Consider the following 24,050-nt stretch of genomic DNA (forward strand, 5'->3'; position numbering starts at 1 on the left):
TACTTTTGTCAGTGTCATTTTGTTCATGTCTTGAATTTATTGTATATTAAGGTCGATTTATTTAGCGATATGACTGACGGTGTTGATATAGATCTTTATGCAGACGTTGACCACGAATTTGCTCAGGACGACGGACTGTATACCCAGGGCAACGTGGATTTGTATGATGATATGTTGCAACCGTCGAGCAGAGCGACCATCCATTCTAACGGCATGCACAGCGTTCAACATGGAAGCGATAAGACCCAGGGGGATATGAAGTTTAATTACCAGGGCAAAAAGGTGTCCATTTATGTTGGAAATTTAACTTGGTGGACTACTGACAAAGATCTGCAAGATGAAATCAGTGCTTTGGGTGTCAATGATTTAATTGAAATAAAATTTCATGAAAACAGGGCAAATGGCCAGTCAAAGGGTTTTGCAATTGTGCATCTTGCTTCTGAGTCTTCATCTAGAATAGTTATGGATAAGTTGCCAGGGAAAGAGTTACATGGCCAAACTCCTGTTGTTACACCATGTAATCGCCAAAGTTTAAATCAATTTGAACAACAGTCCAAAGCACAATCTGGAAATAGTGGTGGTCCGCCACCACAAAAGCCGGCATCACCACCGCCACTCCAACTGCCACCAAGGCCTTCTCTTTCTGTGAGCTCTTTCAATGTTGTTCATCAAGCACCACCAGCTCTGGCTGTTGCAAGTTTAGGACCTCCTGCCTCAACAGCACCGACATCAGCTCTTTTTATGCCTCCGCGCAATCGTCTGGTCCTTCCATTCCCTCCTCCAGCAGCTGCAGGTAACAGACCACCTGCTATTTTTATTCCACCAACTAGCGTAGCCATTGCTCCACCTTCTTCGATTCCCCCTCCTGGAATGACACTGCCACCTACTCTAATGCCACCCAGAGTGGCACTGCCACCAGGTATGCCAGGACCGCCGCCTCCAGGCTTACCGACACTTATTCGTGGCCCTGGTGGTATCCTAATTGATCCAAGAATTCCACCTCCACGACCAATGATGCCACCAATATCTCCAAATCAGCCACCACCTGCCGTAAGGCCACCACATATTGGTGCACCCCCATTAGGGCCTCCCCCAGGGTTCCCACCCCCACCGGTACAAATTAACCCCTTGATTCCACCTCCTGCTGCAGAATTGCCACCAGCTCAAGAGACATACAGACAGGAGCGCTCACAATCGCCGCCATTATCAGATACTGAAGTGGAAGAAATAATGAATAGGAATAGAGCAGTTTCAAGTAGCGCAATTTCACGAGCTGTTTCCGATGCAAGCGCTGGTGATTATGGAAGTGCAATTGAAACTTTAGTCACTGCCATATCTTTGATAAAACAATCTAAAGTTGCTACAGATGAAAGAGCGAAAGTATTGATTGGATCATTACAAGATTGCCTACATGGCGTGGAAGAGAAATCATTTGGATCTGGATCGATAAGAAAAAGAGATCGATCGAGGGATAGAGATCGAGAAGAAAGACCAAGACATCGGGAGTCGAAGTCGAGGAGACGAGACAGAGACAGAGATCGTGACAGAGACAGATCCCGAAGCAGAGAGAGATATGACGATCGAGAATACAGAGAAAGAAGTCGAGAACGAGACAGCGGAGGGTATTCATCATCACGTCACTCGGATCGTCACCGACGTTGAAATGAATTACATTACAAAAACTGGATGCTTTATTGCATTGTACAGAAAACAATAGTTGTTGCTTTTAGCACCAAATCTGAAATGGTCGGTTTCGAGAATGTAAAGTGGATGCTGATGAACTATGTCTACAAGTCATTGATACAATTCCACATTTTTCAATGATTAATTGTGTATAAATTGATACTTCATTACTGTTGGAATGTATCTTAATAAAATTCAAAATGGTTTTATGATTGGTTTCTATTTATCCTATTATACAATTGCAAGGGGGTTATTCATTTTACTGTCTCATTTTATCTAGCATATTTTCATGTCATTATGTCGGTACGTCTTTGAAATAGGGTCTTTCTCAGTGCGATATGTCAACAGTTGTGGGTTATTAGAAGGGTTAGTTTAAGTTGGGGCTAATCATGAAATGTGTATATAAGGATTCAGAGTCTTATCAATTTTAATAGTATATATAATTTCGGGAATTCATCATGCAATGGTTAAAAGTGAAAGTGCTTTGTTCAAAAATGGTGTAAAATTGTCGATTATGTCATTTATTTATTTTCGCATGGCATATATGTGGCGTGATTCCATGATGGTATCAATCATTGAAGAATGCTGCCAAAAATTGTAACACTGTGGATTTTTAAGGTTGGTAATTTTTTATGCAATCATTTAAGTGCAACTTTTGCCTCTGTTTTTATTTATGCAATATTTTTGTGTCTATTCTGTACTGTTCTGGGTATGTCATTTTCGGCCAGTGTCCACTCTTTGACACTTGGCTCGAAATGTGGAACCCAAATATATTTTTTTCCTTTCTGAATAATTGCCATTATCGGAATTTTTAATAATTTAATATGATGTGGTGCAAAATTTCTCAACCTTTTTTTTTTCAATTTCCGAACGCTGCTTGACCTCTTCTTCATACAGTTAACAGGATAATACAGTTTGAATGAATTGAAATGTTTTAAAGGTGTCAATGATGCACATTTTTTTAGTGGGAAAATTCTTGCACAATAATCAATATTAGGAATTCTGATGATGTCATTTATTGGTTAAATTACCGTTTTAAGATACTATACTTTATAAATAACATTTCTAAAGTCATTTCCAAAATCCTCAACACCATTATTTGGGTTGGTGGTCAAGGAAGACTTTCAAAAGTGTAATGGTGCTTGTATCATTTACTCCTGAAATCGACCCTCAATTACTTTTGAATATTGTAAAATAGCAGCTGTAATTTCAAAATTCAAATTAGTTCACTTTATTTCGTTCAGGTAGGCTAATTCATTGGTCGAGAAGGTGATGGTGTAGTGATGAGTGTAAATAGAAAAATTGTATTTTTTCTTTGTATGAATTATTTATATCTTCAAAATATCTGATTACCAGTAAGAGAACTTGTCTATTATTTATGAATGTTGGCAGATTAATTGGCTGCCTTTTCTTTAATAATAATTTCATTTTCAGAATTCTCTTTTCAAATGCGGTTTTCTGTATTTGTATAGGCAAGAGTATAGTAGTGCTCTTATGGTAGTAACGTTCATTTAGATCATGTATTTTTGATTCACCACTAAAAAGGATTTTGTTTGGTGCTAGCTTACTTATTTTTGTGCACCATGAGTTGCGTCCTTGGTTTTGAGACACTGTTGACCCTGTTGACCTAGATTTAAACCCCAGATCTATAGACATCACATACTGGGTATATATATGGTTTGTGGCAATTTTGATTGCTCACATTTGAGACGTCGTTTCATGAACTAATAATACTCAAATCTGGTGATACTGAATTCCTAACATATATCATATTTTCCTGCTAATAAGCTGATTTTTTGGACCCAATTTTTTTGTCTGATTTTCTTGGATTGACTTGTTGCACTGATGGCCTTGACTGTTTTTTTTCTCTCGAACCGGCTTATTATAAACTTCGGGCCAGAAAATACTGGAAACTCACAAACAGTGGATAAAAGTACCAGTGAGGCGGTAACACATTTATAAGCCTCTGCTTATTGGGTGGTAATACTAATATGTTATAAATTGGCTTCAGCACATACGCCGTGTCATCTTATTTGCTGGAAAATATGTATTTGTATGTCTAGTTGCGAGTTATTATTGCAGAGTGGCTGACGGGATAGGTTTTATACTTTTAATTTCCATCACATTTATATCACTGCCAGCATGAAACTTCTTTTAGAAAGTAGGCCTATTTAACAATTTGTAGGCACTTTTTTTTGTATGGTAATTATTCAGAGTAGAAGCTTGATCATGATATTTTCCATATTTTACTCGGATGAAATCTTGAGAATTATAGATTTTTTGCAGTCAAAATCAAAGTATTTCGGTCTTTGGTTTTGTGTGTCTATTAGTGTGAATCGTTAATTCATTTTTTGAAAATGATTTCCAATGTTAGCCCAAGACAAAAATTTAATCCAAACGAAATTCAATCGAAATTAGGAGTCTTTTAAATTTTATTATTTACGTAATGTGATATATACTTGTTTCCGGGTGGGTTTTTCGGACACCATTTTATGTCAGCAAATATTCGTGCAGTTCGTATCAAAATTCTGAAGCAGATATATTGCAATATAGCACTAACATATAATACAGTTTTCACTAGTTTCTATGTATCTGTAAAATAGGAATTGTTCCAGCAAATTAACTTTCATGCATGTGCTCTATTCCATCTAAAAGTGGCCATAGTTCCAGCTGATTTATGATTTTATGTTATTATTGTTAATTAATATTATAGCTCGACCGATATCGAATTTTGAAGCCGATATCGCCAACTGGTGGCTGATAACCGATATCACAATGCCGATATTATTAAAAATCATATTTTGAGCCACGCTCTTATGATGCACCTTGTGAGTTTGTAGTTTCATTTTGATATTTGTTATCATGGCAGTAACACTTTTATTTAACTAACTTTAGTTAATGCTCGAACAAATGTTTTTTCTGTAACTTTTCTTGCTACTTCAATATCAGACTAGCTATTTCCAGGAAAATGAATTGTTAATCAGACGTTTTTACATATAACTATGGATATATGTCAAGGGTGATAAAAAATTATAGCGTGATATATTTTAAAGTGAATCGTGATAATGATCTTTCGATATTGTGATAGCCTATGTGCAGTTACATGTGAAATTTTTAATAACTTTGTTTCCAGAGACTCTCAATACCTTATTTAGTCAATAATAATGGATGAAGTTTTTATTTTGTAATTTTCAGCAAAATGATAAACAACCATCAATATAGACAAAACTGTTACCCCAGAAATTCAAAATTGATTTGGGGAGGTCACAAATTCGGAACTGACATTATTGCTTTGAGCTACCTGTACCATGTTTCCATGATCACTAACTCACCAGCTTCCAATCGATTCTATTTATAGAACCACCGTTTAATACTGTTACTAAATTTCCCTTTTTCTCATTGTGTACTCTCTCAAATATGTCACTTTATAAAAGTCATTGTTACTCCAGATAATAACTTTTCAGTTATGACCATGCATGAAATGGCTAATCATAAGACACTGGGAATTAGGAGAGACACCTTTATAACGCAAAATGAGAGCGAGAGAAATATTGGCAAACCAGTTACGCAGGGCCGTTGCAGCACGCAGCCCGGCGCTTGCCGAGCATGGCCGATATATATCGGCGGTTTACGTCCGATATGATATATCGGCAAACACGCAATATTGGCCCGATATATCGGTTGGCCGATATATCAGTCGAGCTCTAATTAATATATTTTTATTAAACCAACTTGGTAATATATTGTCTACCTGTAGATATTGCTTTCATTCTTTCTCTTCCTGAGAACTTTGAAGTTGAAATTTTCAGAATTAAATTTTTAGTCCAGTTCACCCGTAGTGAGCGTGTTATAGCCAGGACTGGGAGCTAGGTTCCAGCTCCATCGTGACTCTACCTTCGCAACTTATTGCTTCAGCTTCGTAGTCATAATGAGTTTTTTGGTATAACGATGGTATGCGACATTATCGCAGTTGCGCAGAATCGGAACTCAAAACTATTATGATACAAGGGTTTTGAATTTTAAAATTAAATCCTGAATACACAAATTTACTATTTCAAATTAATATTAGAAATTAAAATTAAACAAAAAATGATAAGCTGAAAAAGTTAAATTGCATTATTTGTGTCAAGTAATAAAAAATTCATGCATAGGAAAAAATAGATTGTTAATTATCTGGAGCCACTAAAATTTTTGGTAGCTGAAGCTCTATCCAGTATAGTAAGCTTGTCTCCACCCCTCAATATAATGTTACAACTCCAGCTTCCAGCCCTGGTTATAACGAAGGATTTGGATGTACCGGTACATGGGACCATAAAGGGAATTCCAGTAAAACAACTTCGATACAAATAGCTTAACCATTTTACTACTGAAAATTTTCAGTAAAATGACTAGATAATATAATTTTTTGCATGAGCTGTTTTGTAATATTGGTACATCATTGTTAATATTAGTAATTGCAGCTTTTTTGGCATAAAAATTATAGTAGATGCTAATGCGGTGGTTCTCAACCTTAACAGTATTGCCCTATTCATGTCAAAACTGTATCCATGTCATCATTGTTAATATTAGTAATTGCAGCTTTTTTGGCATAAAAATTATAGTAGATGCTAATGCGGTGGTTCTCAACCTTAACAGTATTGCCCTATTCATGTGTCGTTAACTAAATATATTCATGTCCATTGAGCTGACATACCTATAAAAAAGTATGTGTCATCATTTTGATGCAAAAGACTTCGGAAACATTAAATTTGTGTAACATTGTCAAGACATTTAATGAAATTTAGAAATGCATCTCTTATTAATTCCTATAAGATCCTGTTTATCCTCTTATTTCATGTTTCTATGTTCCATCACTTCCTCATATCAAAGATTCTGAAAGGTTGAGAACCATTTGGCTGATACATGTGAATATATGTACCGGTATAAAAATATAAAGTAATAATACATTGACTAATATCTGTGGATAATAGATTGAGATGTTCTATATACGGTAGTTTTATTGTTTTGAAAGGCTCATTTTTCTTGGCTTTGTTTCATATAATGTTCTCCCCGAAATTTAGTTTTTAAAAGGATATCATCATTTGAAAGCAAATATACAAATTTATCTGTTTTATATACATTAGTTACAGTTACTCAGTCAGAATTCCTTTATAAAATAGTTATCTTGGAGAGCTGAACTGATAATTTCAATTAGTAATTTTTTTTCCCTTTTGGATCGGAAATTTCTTGTTCAAGCTGAATAAATCTTACTTACTTCTTGCTTGCGTGGCATAATTGCTGGAATACTTTATTTCGTACCTGTACTGTTGTTGTGTGAGATTGTTTCACTTTTTATATTGTCTTTAACCCTTTGTTCTGCTTCCCACCAATATATAGATAACTTAAAACGATTGGGCAGATGTTAAATATAAATGTGGTCTTTAAGTTCTGAATTTTACTGTTTAGCTATTGTATTTTACCAGAGTTGTTTTGCATATTAGTATCTTTTCACCAACTATGGCTTGGGTTACAAGGATACTTATTAAATAAAGAATTACCCACTTATTACAATTTTATGATTTTTTTGTTGCCGATTTTTTGGTGACATCTAGGCAAAAAAAGGATAGAGTGCATAATTAGTGTGTGCTCTTTTCTTTACAATACTGTTTTGAAGTGCTTTTCAGAAAGTGGTTGTGCGTCCTTCTTCTCTGTGTGTTTATTTTATGTAATTTTTAAACTAAGTTGACTAAATTGAGTTTAAATTGAACCACTGTGCCCCCATTTTGTACTTTTATATTTTACTTTATAATTATGTGCCTACAGAATTTATTTACTTATATAGCAGAGCTGTCTGCAAACAGCATCACAAGCCAGTCAATACAAGTTAGTTTAAACTTATTTGAGCAGCAAATTGTTTCTGTGGCCTGGTGTAGCCAAACTTATTGATGGTATGAAAAATGAGTGTGTGATAAATAGAAGAGAGATTGTTTTGTGGTATATCTGTAACTTTGTATGAATGGATGCATTTGGAGTTGTGTCATATTTGATCTGTAACTTTTAAATTATACAATATATAGCACTCAAATTTTAAAATTATGTCTTCCCACCTTTTTCAGTAACGACAGAGCACCCTGTTGAGGTCTACATTACCAAAATCAAGAAACAGGACAAGGGAGACTTGTATAAGAGACAGAAAAAATGGCACCTAAGAGAACTGAAAATGGTCGATGGCAAGGATTCAAAAAAGGTAGGTGACATTATTTTAAATATTCCTGCTTAGTGCGGACTGCGGAGATGTACAAAGAAATTTGAAAAGTATATATTATTGATCACAAAATAGACCTATGAGTTGTTGTTGTTAATGATCAGAAAAATTGCTAGAAGGCTATTACGTATAATTCTTTTCAAGTTACCACATATCCCCACATGAAAGCTGACCTCGCATATAACACAACCACGAAAACGGCCTTAAAACAACGAATTTATAAAAATTCGCATATAAGCCGACCCTACGAATCGTAACACGCCGGACGCCAGTGGCTAAATCAACATCTCTTTCTTTTCTCTGTCTTTTCTTTTGAAGATACCATTGGTGGCAACTTCACACCATCTGCAGTGCAATTGAGCACTACTGTAAAATGTTTTTTTTAAGCCCTGTTGATAAAGACTATTTTTCACCTTCTGGGTTTAATGTTTTATTGCTTAGCTTCCCAAAACACATTAGGGTTTCGTCTATATTGCCTATTCTATTGAAAGGGAAATTATCATTCTTTCGTTTATTTATCACGTAATGTTGAAAGTTCATCACCTTTTCCTGAAATTCTGATGGCAGCTCTTAGTTTTTGGTTTTAGTGAAATCCCATTTCTCCTCAAAAACTTTGTACACCAACCCTTGGAAGCAGTGAAGGTTGAGGTGTCTTGGTATTTTCCAGATTTGGCCATCTGCAATGTTTGCAACTGCACTGCACTTTCCCATTTCATGGGAAACTTCATCATTGGACGCTTTGTGAGGGGTTGTCAAGAGTTTAAACATTCTGTATTGCTTGCTCTCTACGTTCTTTTTAGTGCAGTTTGGTCCTTGAAATTACAGATTTAAATGGTTACAAAAATGTCTGACAAGTAAACCAGTCTTATGATAAATCCCTCGTCCTCCATTTTGAAAATCTTGATCCTTCATCGATAAAAACCCAAGTAGTTCATCTCTCAATTGAAGAAGATGTTTTGTTGTATTCCCCCTGGGTAGCTAGTGCACCTCTTGTGTGATAGAGAAGACAAGTGTGATCAGAGCCGAGATCTTCACAGATCAGCCAAAACAAGCGACTGGAGCTGACGTTTTGACGAAATTTATTATTTTTGTAATTTGGTTCAAGCATGATAACAACTTCGGTGGGAGTACCTTAGCGCTAAGGGAGAATCTGTGTATTGTGTAACAGTGTACACAGGTGAAGTTTGGTTACACAGCTTTCACATGGGCTTAAAATCCAGACTTCCGACCAAGCATAGTCGGAGCCCCATCTGTCGTGCACCCGATTAAGTTTTCCCCAATCCAGTTCATTCAGCTTAAAGAAATTTTCTAAAACTCTGGAAGATAATATTATTTTCGCAGCGGTTATAGGATAGTAAAACGCCAGCACTTTGAAACGATGTCATTTCACGCATATATCATTTCCCTGTGAATAACGAGGTCAATGTTGTATTCATAATGTTTTCGTTTTGTATGAAACAATGCAAACTATGCATCAAGCTGGGAGTTACGATCACGTAACAAGTTTGTTTTTACGCCTCACAATCTCGCTGTTGAAAGCAAAAGAGAAAATATAGCAAGAACAACGAAAAATTTCCCTTTATAATTCGCATCCGTTTTTGTGCACATCATTTGCTGGGAAACACTTACAAACATGGAAAGAAAACAACCTCGAACTGAGTTTGACGCCGATGAAGCATTGCTGCGTATTTTGGAAGAGTCTGATATAGATGACGAGAATTTTGATAAAAGCGATAGTTCAATGTCTGAAGTAGAGCAAGATTCAGGTATGGAAGTTTTCTGTATTCAAAAATTTTGATGCTTGATAAAAATCTTAAATGTCATTTTCAAATTTAGAGTCTGAGGAAGATTTCTCATTGGCCGATGTTCCTTCGACGTCAACGAGCGTGCCGCAGTGTAAGCGGTCAAGGCGACGTCAAAGACCTGAGTTGCAGTTGGCTGACGTCTCTTCACCCGGCGAGTCTATGCCAACACCTTTAGCAAACCAGAGATCTCGTCAACGGGCGAGAACGCCTTTGCAGTCAGAATACGAGTGACAAAAAGTTCCGCCAAAAAGAACTATACGCCAGTTCGGTGGTGCGCCTGTTGTCAGCATCGGAATATGTCGGCCACTCCATCTCCGCTAGATTGTTTTATTCAATTTTTTACGGTTCAAGTCATCAATTTTATAGTGGAGATGACAAACCTGAATGCCCAAAAAAAGCTTCAAGGTATGAGAAAATATATATAAAAGTATAGGCCTATATTTGTTTATAATTTATTTCAACTTCATGTTCAACATAAAAGACGATAACGTAGTTGATAAAAGCAAAATAAATAGAATTGATTACAGCATTGTTTCCAATTCTAATCTTTATGTTTTCTTTTTCAGTCACCATCGCTCACCGTGCCACTCGCCAACTTCCTCCAATGAAGTTTGAGCCAGCGACCTTCGAAGAGAAGAAGACATTTTTTGGCCTTACGAAACTGCCAGTTATTGCCATGTATTGGCAAAGGAAACACTGGATATTCGAAGTCCCGTCATTCAGCAAGATCATGCCGAGGGATCGATATCATGATCTACTGAAATTCCTACATTTCTGCAATGAAGATTATGCTCCGTCACGAGACAACCCGGCAAGAGATAAACTCTACAAAATAAGACCTCTCTTGAACTTACTCGAAACGAGGATGCTTACAGGACGTATTGGATTCTGCCAATTTATTCGTTCCAAAAGGACTCGTTTTGGAATGAAAGTGTGGGTATTGGCGGAATCCAAAACAGGGTATATTTCTTGTAGACAGTTGTATACGGGTAAAAGCGCTGGAGCGGCGCCGGAGGCGGGCCAAGCTACTCGAGTGGTGAACGATCTGATAACATCTTCATTATATCTAGTTTAGTTGTGCGTAGGAATACAAGTTTGGAATTGTCTGGAAGATGACGTGTTGCTCGTTCACGAGAGTATTCTCTATCTCTTTTATCTAACGTGTGCTTACCACAGTGTGGAGAGTAAGAAAACTTTTTCTCAAAATTTTTTGAAAATTCTCTCTTACAACAGGCATACGGAATCGAGATTATAGCGACGCGTATCGCGCGAGGGAACAGGCATACGGAATCGAAATTATAGCGACGCGTATCGAGGGTTGGCGAAAAGCCGCGAAAACTAGCCTTCCATTGGTTCATAGGAAAATTTGTGGCACTTTTGGTTAACTATTTATTACATATTATAAAAGGGGTATAAAAAGTCCCTTAGGACCAGCGAAAAAAAAGTTGAGCAAAATTTTGTCTTCAAGAGTATGGGAGTTATAAAATACAGCTTTAGCTTTGACTCCCCGCCCTCACTTATATTTCGGTACCGATACTCATCCTTCTTGTTTTTTATATATTTGAATATTGCTGTATTATTATTGATTATATCAATATTTTTAGTAAATATTAAAATGGTATTCATTATATTCGACAAACTTTGTGTATGCTTCTTCCGTAACATTAAATTATTTCACAGGATTCCACAGATTTCGATCTTCTCTTCGACAAGAATTTCAAATGGTTTGCAAGCAGTGTGAGCGAGAAACACACTTTTCTATCATGCTTGTGGAAGGTTTGTTGATATTTATTCCAATTATTAATGATGTATTTGTCACCTGTTGTGCTCTAGAAACGCTTTAGACAAGAAATGCGCTAATGTGCCACTATCCTTCTTCGAACCAAAATAATAACTTACTTCCGAAATGTTGGAAATTATGGAAGTTTTTGTGAATTTGCTTCATTCATAACAGAAGTTTTTTTCACACATTTTTAACCATATATATATATATATTTATGGCAAGTTTCAATTTAGCACTCACGAATTTAAAGTATATACTCCTTGATCATAATGTAGTATTCAGGATATTTTTTCTGTTTGTAATTGTTTTACATTTACCTTTATTTCTAGCTATGTCGGCGCTACCTTCCAAGACTGAATAAACCAACATTCAAGAATGTGCCAGAATCTTTGATGGAAGGTAGTGTTTATTTTATCAATCAATAAAAAATTATCTTGCTGATTTTATCATTTGGTTGACAAGAATGGGGAATGTCCAAAACAGACCGAATATCAGAATTATTTTTTAATTGGTCATATTCCTTATCATTAATTTCTGATGTTAGGAAAACGGTAACCATGAATTTTTTTTATGTGAAAATTTGTCACCAGATCTATTTTGATGTTCAATTGCTAGATATTTTCTTATTTATATTTGGATCTGACACCATAATAATAGGAAATGACTCGAAACAAAATTTATCTGAACTATACTGCACAACTCTAATACAATTTTTTGCTTTTACGATTCGATTTTGGACATTATTAACAATAGACAATTAACAATATATCCGATATTCCATTTTCTACTATATTTCAGAATATTTTTGGAAGACTATCTTATTTTGTTTCTGAATTTTTTTTTTTATGTGTGTTTTAGTGTCTGTCTCAGGCAGTGAATCCCAGCGTACTTCCGGAAGTGGTCCTGGAACAGATGGGTTTCCCACAGAAGAAAATTATCAGGTAGATAGCAGATACAGTAAAAATACAACAATTCGAATCCAACAGAGTAATACTTTGGAAGCGCTTTGGAATCTTTAAATACATTTTTCATTTGTAGTTTCAACACTAAATAATTTTTTTTTTATATATTTTAGGTGCTAACCTCGAAGGAAGAAACTGACTTGGAACGCATGCTATCTGAATGTGAAAATGCGATTAGTGATGCTGAAGCTTTTGCATCAAATATGTCAAAAGATTTATCTGTGCTCGATGGTGAAAATATCAGTTCTATAATGGGATCAGAAGCTCAGGTAACAACAACAGACATACAAAACAAACCTCAATCAATTAACAACTAGATTCTGCATTAGGATTCCATGCACAAAGCTCATATTTCTTACACTACAGTATTTGAATATCGTTTTCCAAAAAATTTAATTTAATTTTAACCATAATGAAAAATACATAAAAATCTGCTCAGCGAACATGATTTAGAGCATTGTGTTTTGAATTGAAGGTCCTTTCTCTTTGTCTACTTTCTACTTCAACTTCGTATGTGGGCATTGTCACAGGGATACTCGAACATAACATAATTGTGAGCTTTCGTCAAATCATAGTGAATACTATTATTTTATCTTGATGTGTCTGAAGAAGTTAAATATGATCTTAATGAAAGCTCACATATACACATGCTATTTCGTGGAAAAAGATTAGGTTAAAACAGAAAACTGCTAATTCATCTTTGGTGCTCCAGAAGTGTGTGTTCCAATATGGAGGTAACTAATTTTGTTCGCCTACTTTACATCAAAAGGAACCGAAGAAGCCTATGGGCAAGGGATATATTCACTTGGCTAACACAGACAGTCCCCGAACTCGTAATAGAACATAAAATGAGGAAAATCTGAACAAAAACATGTCCTAACTCTAACCTGGTACATACGGTAGTACCTCATCTTTTAGTAAATAATTTCATTCTCTATAGATGAATATCTGTTTTTACTTGTTATTTTAGTATGCAGAATTGAATTTTAATTTTTGATTTTTGCAAATTTTAGTTTTGTTTTAAAATTTGTGAGAAATAATATACTTCACAAATAAATGCTTTTAAAACATTATTTTTGAGGTTACTCTAGTTTTGAGTTGAATACATTAACCTAAAAGTATATAAACTCTATATTTCAACTAAATTTTTTTTCTTAATTTCACTATTTTTTTGGTTCCCGCAGGTCAATCAATTGATGTCTCTCCTTGATAATGCCTTGGATGAAGTCACTGCAGTTGAGACAAGACTAGATGGATACAATGACATGGTCCAGAGTATTTCAGGCCAGATGGGCCAAATGAAAAATCAGGAATCTTTTATCCAAATTACGAATAAGAATCATACAATGCTCTTACAAGAATTGGATAAACTAGTAGTAAGTTAATTAATCTCACTAATTAGTTAAAAAGAATTTTTTATTAGCTCTTATTGAAAATAAACCTTTACTTTGCAGCTTCAACTTGATCTGTCCAAAGGCCACATTAAAGCATTGAACGAGGGTGATTTGAGAGTTGACAGCGGTATTGAGGCTTGTAGTAGTGCAGCAGAGGCTCTACAGCACGCTATGCAAGTGGAACTACATCCAGGTCAGTAGCTATACATATGTGTGTAGTATCTGATAGTTATTATTTCAAAACTGGATTGAAAAGAATGAAATAATTCAAATTTCATTGGAACAATTTTCTGCTTTTGTTTCGATTTTAGTTGGTCTATATAGCACCCCTTGTACGGTAGTATATTTATATCAGAGTGCAGCAGGACGTTTGGCATCTTTTTCCTTGCCAATTTTTGCATTTTACGATTTATAAATACGGCGCCATCAAGATGAAAGAATTGATTCTTAGTTTACCCTAAAATATAGCGAAAACCATGCTAAATTTGTTGTATATATAATTTGATAGTCTTGATTTCACTGCCAAGTGGCTTAATTTAACAAGTTTCAGATTTTTTTTCATCTTTTCAAAATTTTTTTTGTATATTGCAGGAGTGTACCAACTTGTTGCAGTCAGAGAACAGCAAAAAATGTTTGAGGATTTGAGACAGAAATTTGCCAAGCGTCTCTACCATTTTCTTTATGATGTTTTCATGAAACAGGTTTGCTGATTTTCTACTTGATGTTAAACTGTGTATTCTCTAAATTTTTCATGCTTTCATCATGTCAAAAATATACATTAGAATTTTTGTCAATATTTGAATATTCAAGTAAATGTTTTTCTTGTGAAATTTTGAATTTGAATCAATAGAATCATGATATATGCCAACTTTTATAATATGAAATATTCGAATTTCAAAATTTGTAGCACTAGCACCTTAATTATAAGTTGCTGCTTTTATAAACCAGGGCTGGGTCGTCGGAGCCATGGAGCCAAGCTTACTATAACAGATGGAGCTGGAGCCGCAGTCATCAGAAATTTTAGTGGCTTCGACTCCTAACCATCTCTTTTATTTCATATTTATAATTTTCTGATACCTGTTACGAATGATAATCTATTCTTTTCAGCTCATAATTCATTTTATAAATTTTAGTTCCTAATATTAATTCAAAAGTTATTTTATAGTTCAAAACTCGTAGAAAATTAATCATAACACCTATTTTTGCTGCAGAAAGTAAATTTTACAAGTAATGTAGTAATGTCATTGCCTGAATATTTTTCAACTCGTGTACATTATATACCGGTATTAGTTTTGACCAAATTTTTCTTCTTACATCTAAGTTATGTGGTTCATCATTTAATTGTTTTCATCTTTAATTTTGTTTAATAAATGTTCAAATATTGTATTATTCCAATCATTTTTACCATATTATATGAGAAACTTTTTATTTTGCAGGGGAATGAGCAAGCTGCAGGTGGACTAGCGAGACAAGCAAATAATTTGAAACTTCCAAAACATTTTCCATATCATCGAGATTTACTACCATATAAACAACTTGTTCTATGGCTGAAAGTTGCAGACAAAACCAAGTATCAGCAATTATGTGGGGTATGTCACAAGAATTTACAGAAACTTTTCAAATACAAATAGTCTCCTTTCCTAAAATTTCCTGCGACCCCTTATTCCGAGTGGCGCGTTTCTTATCATGTCTTACAATAAAAGTCAGCATTGTTATGCTAGCGCGCGGCTTTTCTGATCCCATGTATTTTTTCAAAATTATGATAGTTGTCGGAACTCGAAATTAAAAAATTTTAGAAAATGTTTTGTTATATAAATATTATATTGTTTTCAGATTTATACCCAGAGTCTATGTAAGCTGTATTCTCGGGAAATTACTGAATTTATGACAAATGCTAAACAGAGATTCATTGAAAAAGGTATTTATTATTCAAAATGTTAAATTATTTGTATTTTATTTGTAGGTACACTGTTTAATGATAGTAGTATATCATTAAATTAAAAAATCCTGTCTATATTTAGTACTTTACATAGTAGTCTCTCACTTCTTCAATCTTTAATAATTGATTTAATTATTAAAGAGTGTCATGGTCATAGTCATTGAAATAAAATTGAAAATGTTGTTCAATTCTGGTTTTATTTATGCAGAATCTGTCTGTTTCGGCATTGCCTACCCAACTTATTATAAGATGTGTTACCTCCGTTGAGTCTAATATTTTAAATAATCGGCCCTCACGCAAGTTGCTGAACCTTAAATAATCTGGTAATTCAAAAATAGAGTATCTCCTTACATAACAGTGGATAATTGTACGAGGCCTCGTTCGGAGCAGAAGAAATATAAAAAAAATCCCAAAATAAGGTTATACATCAAGGGTTGAATTGCCTGCCTTACACAACCCTCAAGAAGTTGCTGCTCATACAGAGCCTAGTTTAAATTCATCCTGTATTTTTTATTTCTTTATTAATCATCGAATTTGTACAGCTACTATTTCCCCACAAATGGGAGCAGCGGCCTTCAAGGCTGCAAGTTCATCAACAATGAGCTTGAACACTCAGGCTTCGAAAGAAAGAAAAGGCAGCAAAGCGTTTGGCGGATTAAGCAAAAGTATATTTAATGAATGAATGTAGTTGTTCACTAACATGGTAGCTTCCTAATTATCACATCACTTACTCTCTCGTATTGGATGCGCTGCTTTGGTGTAATCATATTATCATTATGACTCATACTTTTTGCTGTAATTTTGTAGCATCTTATCTTCAGTAGTTTGTATTTTACCTTTCTAGTTAGGACATTTTTCTCCAGCACTGGCTGTAGGTGTGTGCGTAGAAGTTTGACATGTTATATTGGTGCAGATACGGACAAAATTCCCACTGTTGTATTGGTGTGGGGAATGCATACATCATTTTGCGACTTGATTTGTTTGTTGTTGCAGTACTCAGATGAAGCGACCACTTTTTTTCGGTGTTTCTAATTGTTCAACTTAAATGCAGCAAAATTTTTAATTGACTGCAAGTGGTACAATGTCGTGCAGCATCACTGATGTATATTTTTTCAGACATCTGTTTTCCCAGCACTTTTTCTAGACTTTTTTTTTCAATATCTGAAACTTTAAACATCTTTTCATATGTATTTATTATCAATCTCTTTGTTTTCACTCTTTCATACCATGCATCCTGCTCCTTCACCATGTACGCTTGTTCCTATGTTTCACCTGCTCGCACGGGGTGCACATTCTGCTTTGATAGCATTAGATATAGATTGTCTGATGATCAATTTATTAAGCAACATTCTTATGTTCATTCCCGACTTCCAACATTCTGTGAATTATGTGTCTTTTCTCATTCTTCGAATCCCACAGCGAAATGTTTCCTATCTCACACAGGCAACACAAACTGTTCTACTATAATAATTTCTTACTTAACATTTTCTGCTCATCCATAGCTTTGTATCAGTAAAATGCGTGTGAAACGCCATATAAAAAAAGACTTCAAAATTCAAATATTTTTTTTGTCTATGAGGAGTTACCCTTCTTTTCTTTCGATCAGCAATTCAATTCTATACCAAGTGTTTATTTGGCGAAGTTCGACTCCTCTCTCTTATTTTAGTTGCTTGTGTTTCTCTAACTCATGATATCTGTTGTCGTATTTCATCCTCTATTGTTGTTCAAATATTTGACAGTATAGTGTTGCATGAATAGTGTTTGGTTGTCATTGGTGTTGTACTGTAGAGTATATTTTGTGCCTATTACATGACTTAAAACGGTGGCTCACAAACTAAAAATCATAGCTGGTTAAGAAATTTAAAAAGGAGATTTCATAATAATTTGAAGAATTAGGTGGCCATTAATTAATGTTTATAATGTACAAAATATAATGATTTCATATACAAAATTATTGAGCAAATGTTTAATCTTATTCATCTATACATGAAGACTTTTATACGTATTAAAGTCTGGGATGTACCACATAATCTAAGGGTGGCTATAGAGATCGATTCTATTTATTAAAGCTTTTTTATGCTTTATATTGTCGTCCTTATCAACTACGAGCAATTTTATATTGCCGTCATCAAAAGTGTTCTGGTAAGGGAAAATGTTTTGCGCTTACAATCACAAGTCAGGGCGTTTAGTCGTTTTTATGCGCTCTGTAACTGTTACTAGTCATTGTACAGATGTGAACAACACGAAAAAAAATTGACAATGACTGATATACAAGCAATTTTTAATTTGAGTATCTGACAGGTTTTTAATTTGCATTAAGCTTCTGTCAATCTGTAGATCTTTTCGTTATAAGGGAACACTGTCATAATTGCTACGGAATTTTAATCTTTATTGTATTTCAGAGCTGAGCAGCAGCATTAAGAATTTGTCTGGATCTTCACAAAGTTTAAGCAAACAACACAAGAAATTACTAGGAGGTTCTACCCAGAGTTTGAATGTTAAATGTGAGTTCATGGTAACTTGTTCATCCACATATTGAGCGTGGAAAAGCATTACTGTGCTTTTCAAATTGGGAACACTTGTGATGGGGAACATTGTTTTTTAGCGATGGGGAAAAAGTTGAAAAAATTAGGCAGCAGCAAAAAACATGGTGGATTAGCAGTGAGCCGTGAATCACTTGCAGCTTCTGATTTTGAATTGTCGGACAGAGAAAAATTCAGTTCTGTGAGTATTTTATTTTAGTGGTTACAGAATTTTTTGCATCACTATTTAATTATATTTGTGCTGTCATTTTTTGCATTTTCAGACGTTCCGCGAAGTGTTGAATGAGTTGGAACCGACTTGCCAGGATGAAGAAGATTTCTTGACAAGATTTTTTCATCTTAATATTGAGACTGCTGATACATTAATGCCTGTAAGTATTTATTCAAATCATACTTTTGCCATTCAGTTATTCTAGCCATCTACATTGTTTAAGACTAATGTCACACATATAGTATATGTGGATTTAATGTGGATTGTAGCTGCCTAAAATAACTGACTATATATTTTTAAGGCTATTTGTAAATGCTTCTAAAATCAAAAATTAACTACATTGAATATGAACAATTTGGAATGTATTCTAATATCTGATTCACCAAAAATATCCCATGAACTTAAACTATCAGCATTTCTTTTCCATGTTTGCCATTTTAGTAAAATATGAATTACCTCAAATCTCACAGAAAAATTTGTCGCTTCTTCTAAAATTTACCAATTTCAATTTTTTTCGAGCATGCAATTTCATATCAAAGCTCACTTTTCTTTCAGGGTGGATCTGATGATGAAGAGGATGATACTGAACAAGGTGCTGCGAGAAGAAAACAATATCAGGAGTAAGTATAATACTAGAAATTGCTGCCTATTACAAACTTCATGATTCAAACTCTATTACCTGTTTTGTAAAGGATTTGCTGATGGAAAATACTCGTAACAGATATTTAGAGTATATGAAACTAAAGTAAATTTGTAAAATTTGGCATAAGTTATGAATTTCATCAGTTTCGAGTTAGAAAGACTATCAACCTATCCTCTCTAGCAAAAATGAAGATGATTGTTCTTTGAGATTTGAGAGTCTTGCAGACTAACACAAATGTATTTCTGCAATGTTCCACGTTGTTCTTAATAAAGTGCTCACCGTTTCATTTTTCGTCGTTGAATAACAAATTCACCAATGTGATAACCATTATTTATGTGCACATGCCATCGCTTTTTTGTCAAGTCAGATTATGATTTTGGGTTTTGATGTTGCCTAGTCATTTTTTTGAACACATATTTTGTTTCAACCAAATTATGTATAACTTAGATTTAATAATTTGATGTTTTCGTTTCAGAACTTCGTTAATGTAAGTTTTCTCATGTATGCATGTTTATGCCAGGGCCGATCACACTAAAACCAAGCTGACTGCTTATTTTTAACAATAATGATTTTTATTAACATTAAATGATGTGCAACCTGTTTCTGGATGATTAATAATTCCTGTTGCCAGAAATTGGAACTTTATAATTATTGAAAAAACTAATATTCATTTTTCTAGGGTGCAGGTTGTGAAAGACATCAGGTATGATTAATTGTAGTATTCATGGTTATTTTCTCACTGGATTTTCATTTGTAAATGGTGTTAGTAACTGTGCTGTTATGTCACAATAGAATATATATAAATGCTCACTGTGTGGTGTTTTGTGGTGGCTACATGTTAGTAATTTGTATGTGTATCTTCACCTACACTCTATTGATAATTACTGCCATAGATGCTAGCTAAGTTTTTTTTTGTGATAAAAATTTCCGGTACAACAGCAGTATGTAAACCAAGATGGCATACACCGGAATGTAGTATGTGTACCGGTCAGGCTATAATTTCAGGTACAAATACTACGGGAGTCACTTGGCTAGTCCCCGAACTCGTAATAGAACTGAAATATAGTAAATTGGAATAAAATTATGGCCTAACCCTAACCTGGTACACGTACTATGTTCCAGTGTCCACTATCTTGGTTCACATTTTTTTGGCGTTTCAAAAGAAATGGCAACAGTATGTGTTTCATAGGATCAAAAAAAATTACTGTAGATAGCAACCAACCCACTGGAAACAGGCTTGCTTTCTAGTCTCAATTAATCTTCAACGACTTATATTGTATTTTAACAAGTCGTATCCGGTAACCGCTGTTAAAGCTCCATATTTTATGTTAAATTGAACGATGCTCTTTGATAATCGATGAAAGTAGATACACAATGTTTTAATTGTGCCACATTATAGTCTGCAATTTTTTCACCAAAAGAACTTGATAATTACTTCACTTAGTGCCAGGCATAAACCAGGGTTCAAATTGGCAAAGTTTAGTCTTGGTTTATGCCTAAAAGAAAGTAATTTATTTTATTGTTTGATATGGATAAGATAATATTAGAATGTAATATACCATTAGACCGACAGACAAAATATGGTGAGTACGGTTTTGCGTAATTAGGTTTCTTCTACTATTATTTAGTAGTGTTTCTAATAAGTTTCAATTCTGCATTTGAAATATATTTGATTTGTTCTGTGATTTGTGACTCTGGATAATGAAATATACTATTGCAATTCTATATCAAAGCATGGCTCCTTTTTGATTTTATCTGTTTACTTCATTTCTTGCATGATTTTATGTTGTTTTGGTTTCTGACTTCTGTAATTCACATGCTTGCTTGTCAATGAAGACTTTGTTTTCTTGTATACCCTATCTTCTGAAACTTCGGTGCTACAGAAGTGTGTGTACCAATATGGACGTAACTAATTTATTCGCCTACTTTACATTAAGTTGTGTTAAGGGACTGAAACCTATGGGCAGGGGGTATATTGACTTGGCTAACACAGGCAGTCCCCGAACTTGTAATAGACTAAAATAATGACAATTGGAATAAAATTATTGCCTAACTCTAACCTGGTACACATACTACGGAAGTACAGAAACTTCTATGCCATCTGGATGAAGTATTCTCTGAGTTTTCTTGGGGCATTAAGTTGAAAAAGATTAATTTTAATTCAAATTAGGGTTCAGTTTTTTATAGGAGATTTGAACTTGAGTTATCTGACATTTGTTAACGGGCCATGTAAGATAATTCATTTGTTGTTGAATATTCTTGTGTTTTGCTTTACATAAATGTATTGACAACAGTGTTCACTATTAGCGCACTTTTTTGCGAAAATTGCGAAGCACTTTCGCAACTTTTTTTAGGGACTGCGAAATAGCACTTTTTTCCGATTTTGAAGAGAAATAGCACTTTTTTCCGATTTTGAATGGAATAAAAATTCAAAGTTAACAAATATTTTCGAGTATTGAGTTGACAAATAAGTAACATACTGGTACTTTTGTAACTCAATTCAGCATATCATAACGATATTTACCGGAATTCTAACCTATGAGATGCAGACATAGGAGATAAAGCTTTTGCATTAACGGCAAAATTCTTGTTTATAATATGACTATTATACAAGCACAGGGATTCCGCTTTTCCCGCAAAAAAACGCTCCCGGGGCGTTTCTTTGAACGAGAGTGGTCATGTGACTATCAATGATATCGATGAATTCAAAATGACTATAAAAAGTGTTAGTAAGGTGTTATAGTCGCTTTGGATGAATTGTGACCAAACTGCACGATTTTCAAATCAGACGAAACTTTTAGCAGCATGTCACAGATTTGCAAAATCAACAAATTCACATTAAGTACCATTTTATTGTAATCACAATTCACAATGTTGAAAGGAGGTGGCATTTCCCGTAATTTTGCGATATTTACACAACTATTTCTCATTGATATGCGAAGAGGGGTGGGCATAATTCAATATATTTTTAAATCGAATATTTTTAAGGAGTACCGAATAAACGTGGTGGAAACATTAAAAAATCGGCAACAAAGCCTTTTTACTGGTTAATTCCGTTGTAATCGCTAATTGTTCTCGTCACCGATCGTTTTGGCGGCGATATCCAGGTTTTGGGTAATCTATATTCCCGCCCTCTCTTTTTTACAAATATGAATTCTTGTGGGTCGGCGGACATCGAAGTTTTATATTTCGGGTTTACCCGTTCATTCACATTGGCAACAGCTGTTGAAGACATTGAGGACTCAAATTAACATTTGCGCTGGCATTAATATTACCTATCAAGATTTGTAAATTTACCGTCCCAATTTTATGCGAATGGTAATATTATTGTCCATACCGTGATGCAGATATTTATTAAGAGTAAGACGATAATTAACTTTCTCATGTATTTCTATGGTGATAAACTTCGCAAATCTGAAATTGTGCCAATCCTGAATGTTGATTTGAAATAGTGATTGAATAATTCGGCTATAAAGGCATTTCTGCGTGGTCATAAGACGAGATGACGTTAATGAACAGCACTTCTTTTACAGGATATTTTACGTATGCGACTTAATGCTAAAAAGATTGGGCTCGAGTGCTTTTTTTTCGAGTGCTGGAGTGCCTAATAGAGGTCAGGCGCTAATTGTAACTAATTCCCTCAAGTTTCAACGTGTTTTCAACAAAACAATACCCCGGCGATAATTATAGCTAAAATGTTACCGAGCAATTCACAATTTCATTTATGGAATTTGCAAATTCACCAGTTTCTTGACGATTTTGATATTGTCACGCCCTAATTATTGGTGCAAAAAATACTCCTCTTCTTCTGTGGCGGTTTGACGGGTTCTTTGTTCCATTCTTCAGAAAGTTCTGACACGGGGGATATAGAATACTGAATCCGGAGGGTTGAATCCCTGTCCACTTACTGGTGAATTTCCGTTTTGAAATGCGTGAAACATTCTCTATTTTAAATTAAATGACGTTTCGCGGGCTAGAGTTCTCCCCGAAAATGATGTGTTCCAGACGTTAGTTAGACGATAGATAAAACATTTAATTAATAATTTTCGTGAGGCCCCGTTTTCGAAAATACAAAGTTATATCGCAAAAAAATGCGTTATGATACATTTGGAATGAAACATTATTTACGGTGAATTCAGATCACATTTTACTCTCCATGACACCCGGTATCCGAAAATACGGTTGTATCTCGAAAAATGTGTTTTGTTACATTTAAAATAAAACATTTAAAATAAAACATTTTTGCGATTAATTTAGATCATATTTTACTTTTCAGGACACCCGTTTTCGAAAATACAAGGTTATATCGCAAAATGTGTTTTGTTACATTTAAAATAAAACATTTTTGCAATTAGTTTAGATCAAATTTTACCTTTCACGGCAACCCGTCTCCGAAAATACAAAGTTATATCACAAAAAATGCGTTTTGTTACATTTATTTTGCATTCCCAATAAAATACATATTTTCCCTAATTAAGGTCGTCGATGAATCTGTTCCTGTCCTTCAAGCTCGACACACGTTTGGACGAGTGTGGGGCGGTTTTTTGGTCGACGATAAATTAAAAAGTTGCCACACGTTATTTGTATAACGATAATAACTGAAAATTAAGATTTCATAATAGAAGTTAATTTGTCTCAAGATGGTATTTTACGATTCCTGCCCACAGAAAATAAACACGCTGACAGGCTTGGTTATAATTGATATTCGTTTAATTTATTTTACACTATTAATAAACGCGCCACACCAATTGCGACCATATAAATTGCAGTCGCATCGGTTGGACTGTATGTTTTTGGCGCTCTCACATTAATAATAATTTTCAACAAAACAATACCCCGATGA

General features: G+C 34.5%; 2 protein-coding genes across 7 annotated transcripts in view; both read left to right on the top strand.

Moving 5' to 3' along the window:
- Positions 1-24,050, top strand: part of LOC120329414 (exocyst complex component 1-like) — a 37,561-nt gene that overhangs the window by 6,409 nt on the left and 7,102 nt on the right. The window contains exons 1-18 of one of the 6 annotated variants that reach the window (XM_078118692.1): positions 2,159-2,301; positions 7,779-7,909; positions 11,413-11,508; positions 11,845-11,914; positions 12,374-12,456; positions 12,591-12,746; positions 13,662-13,853; positions 13,932-14,064; positions 14,463-14,572; positions 15,308-15,460; positions 15,705-15,789; positions 16,353-16,475; positions 18,213-18,314; positions 18,416-18,534; positions 18,617-18,724; positions 19,120-19,184; positions 19,887-19,910; positions 20,773-20,790. In XM_078118692.1, the coding sequence (XP_077974818.1) occupies positions 7,883-7,909; positions 11,413-11,508; positions 11,845-11,914; positions 12,374-12,456; positions 12,591-12,746; positions 13,662-13,853; positions 13,932-14,064; positions 14,463-14,572; positions 15,308-15,460; positions 15,705-15,789; positions 16,353-16,475; positions 18,213-18,314; positions 18,416-18,534; positions 18,617-18,724; positions 19,120-19,184; positions 19,887-19,910; positions 20,773-20,790 (1,664 nt within the window). In that variant the 5' untranslated portion in view covers positions 2,159-2,301; positions 7,779-7,882. Of the gene's footprint in view, positions 1-2,158; positions 2,302-7,427; positions 7,611-7,778; positions 7,910-11,412; positions 11,509-11,844; positions 11,915-12,373; positions 12,457-12,590; positions 12,747-13,661; positions 13,854-13,931; positions 14,065-14,462; positions 14,573-15,307; positions 15,461-15,704; positions 15,790-16,352; positions 16,476-18,212; positions 18,315-18,415; positions 18,535-18,616; positions 18,725-19,119; positions 19,185-19,886; positions 19,911-20,772; positions 20,791-24,050 lie in introns of those variants that run through there. The other 5 variants (XM_078118691.1, XM_078118690.1, XM_039396022.2 and 2 more) reach the window with 5 other exon arrangements.
- Positions 16-7,204, top strand: LOC120329416 (cleavage and polyadenylation specificity factor subunit 6-like). Its single transcript, XM_039396030.2, has one exon. The coding sequence runs from the start codon at positions 70-72 to the stop codon at positions 1,660-1,662; it is 1,593 nt and encodes a 530-aa protein (XP_039251964.2). The 5' UTR covers positions 16-69; the 3' UTR covers positions 1,663-7,204.

This window comes from Styela clava, chromosome 12 (genome assembly GCF_964204865.1).
Source record: "Styela clava chromosome 12, kaStyClav1.hap1.2, whole genome shotgun sequence".
Taxonomy (NCBI): domain Eukaryota; kingdom Metazoa; phylum Chordata; class Ascidiacea; order Stolidobranchia; family Styelidae; genus Styela; species Styela clava.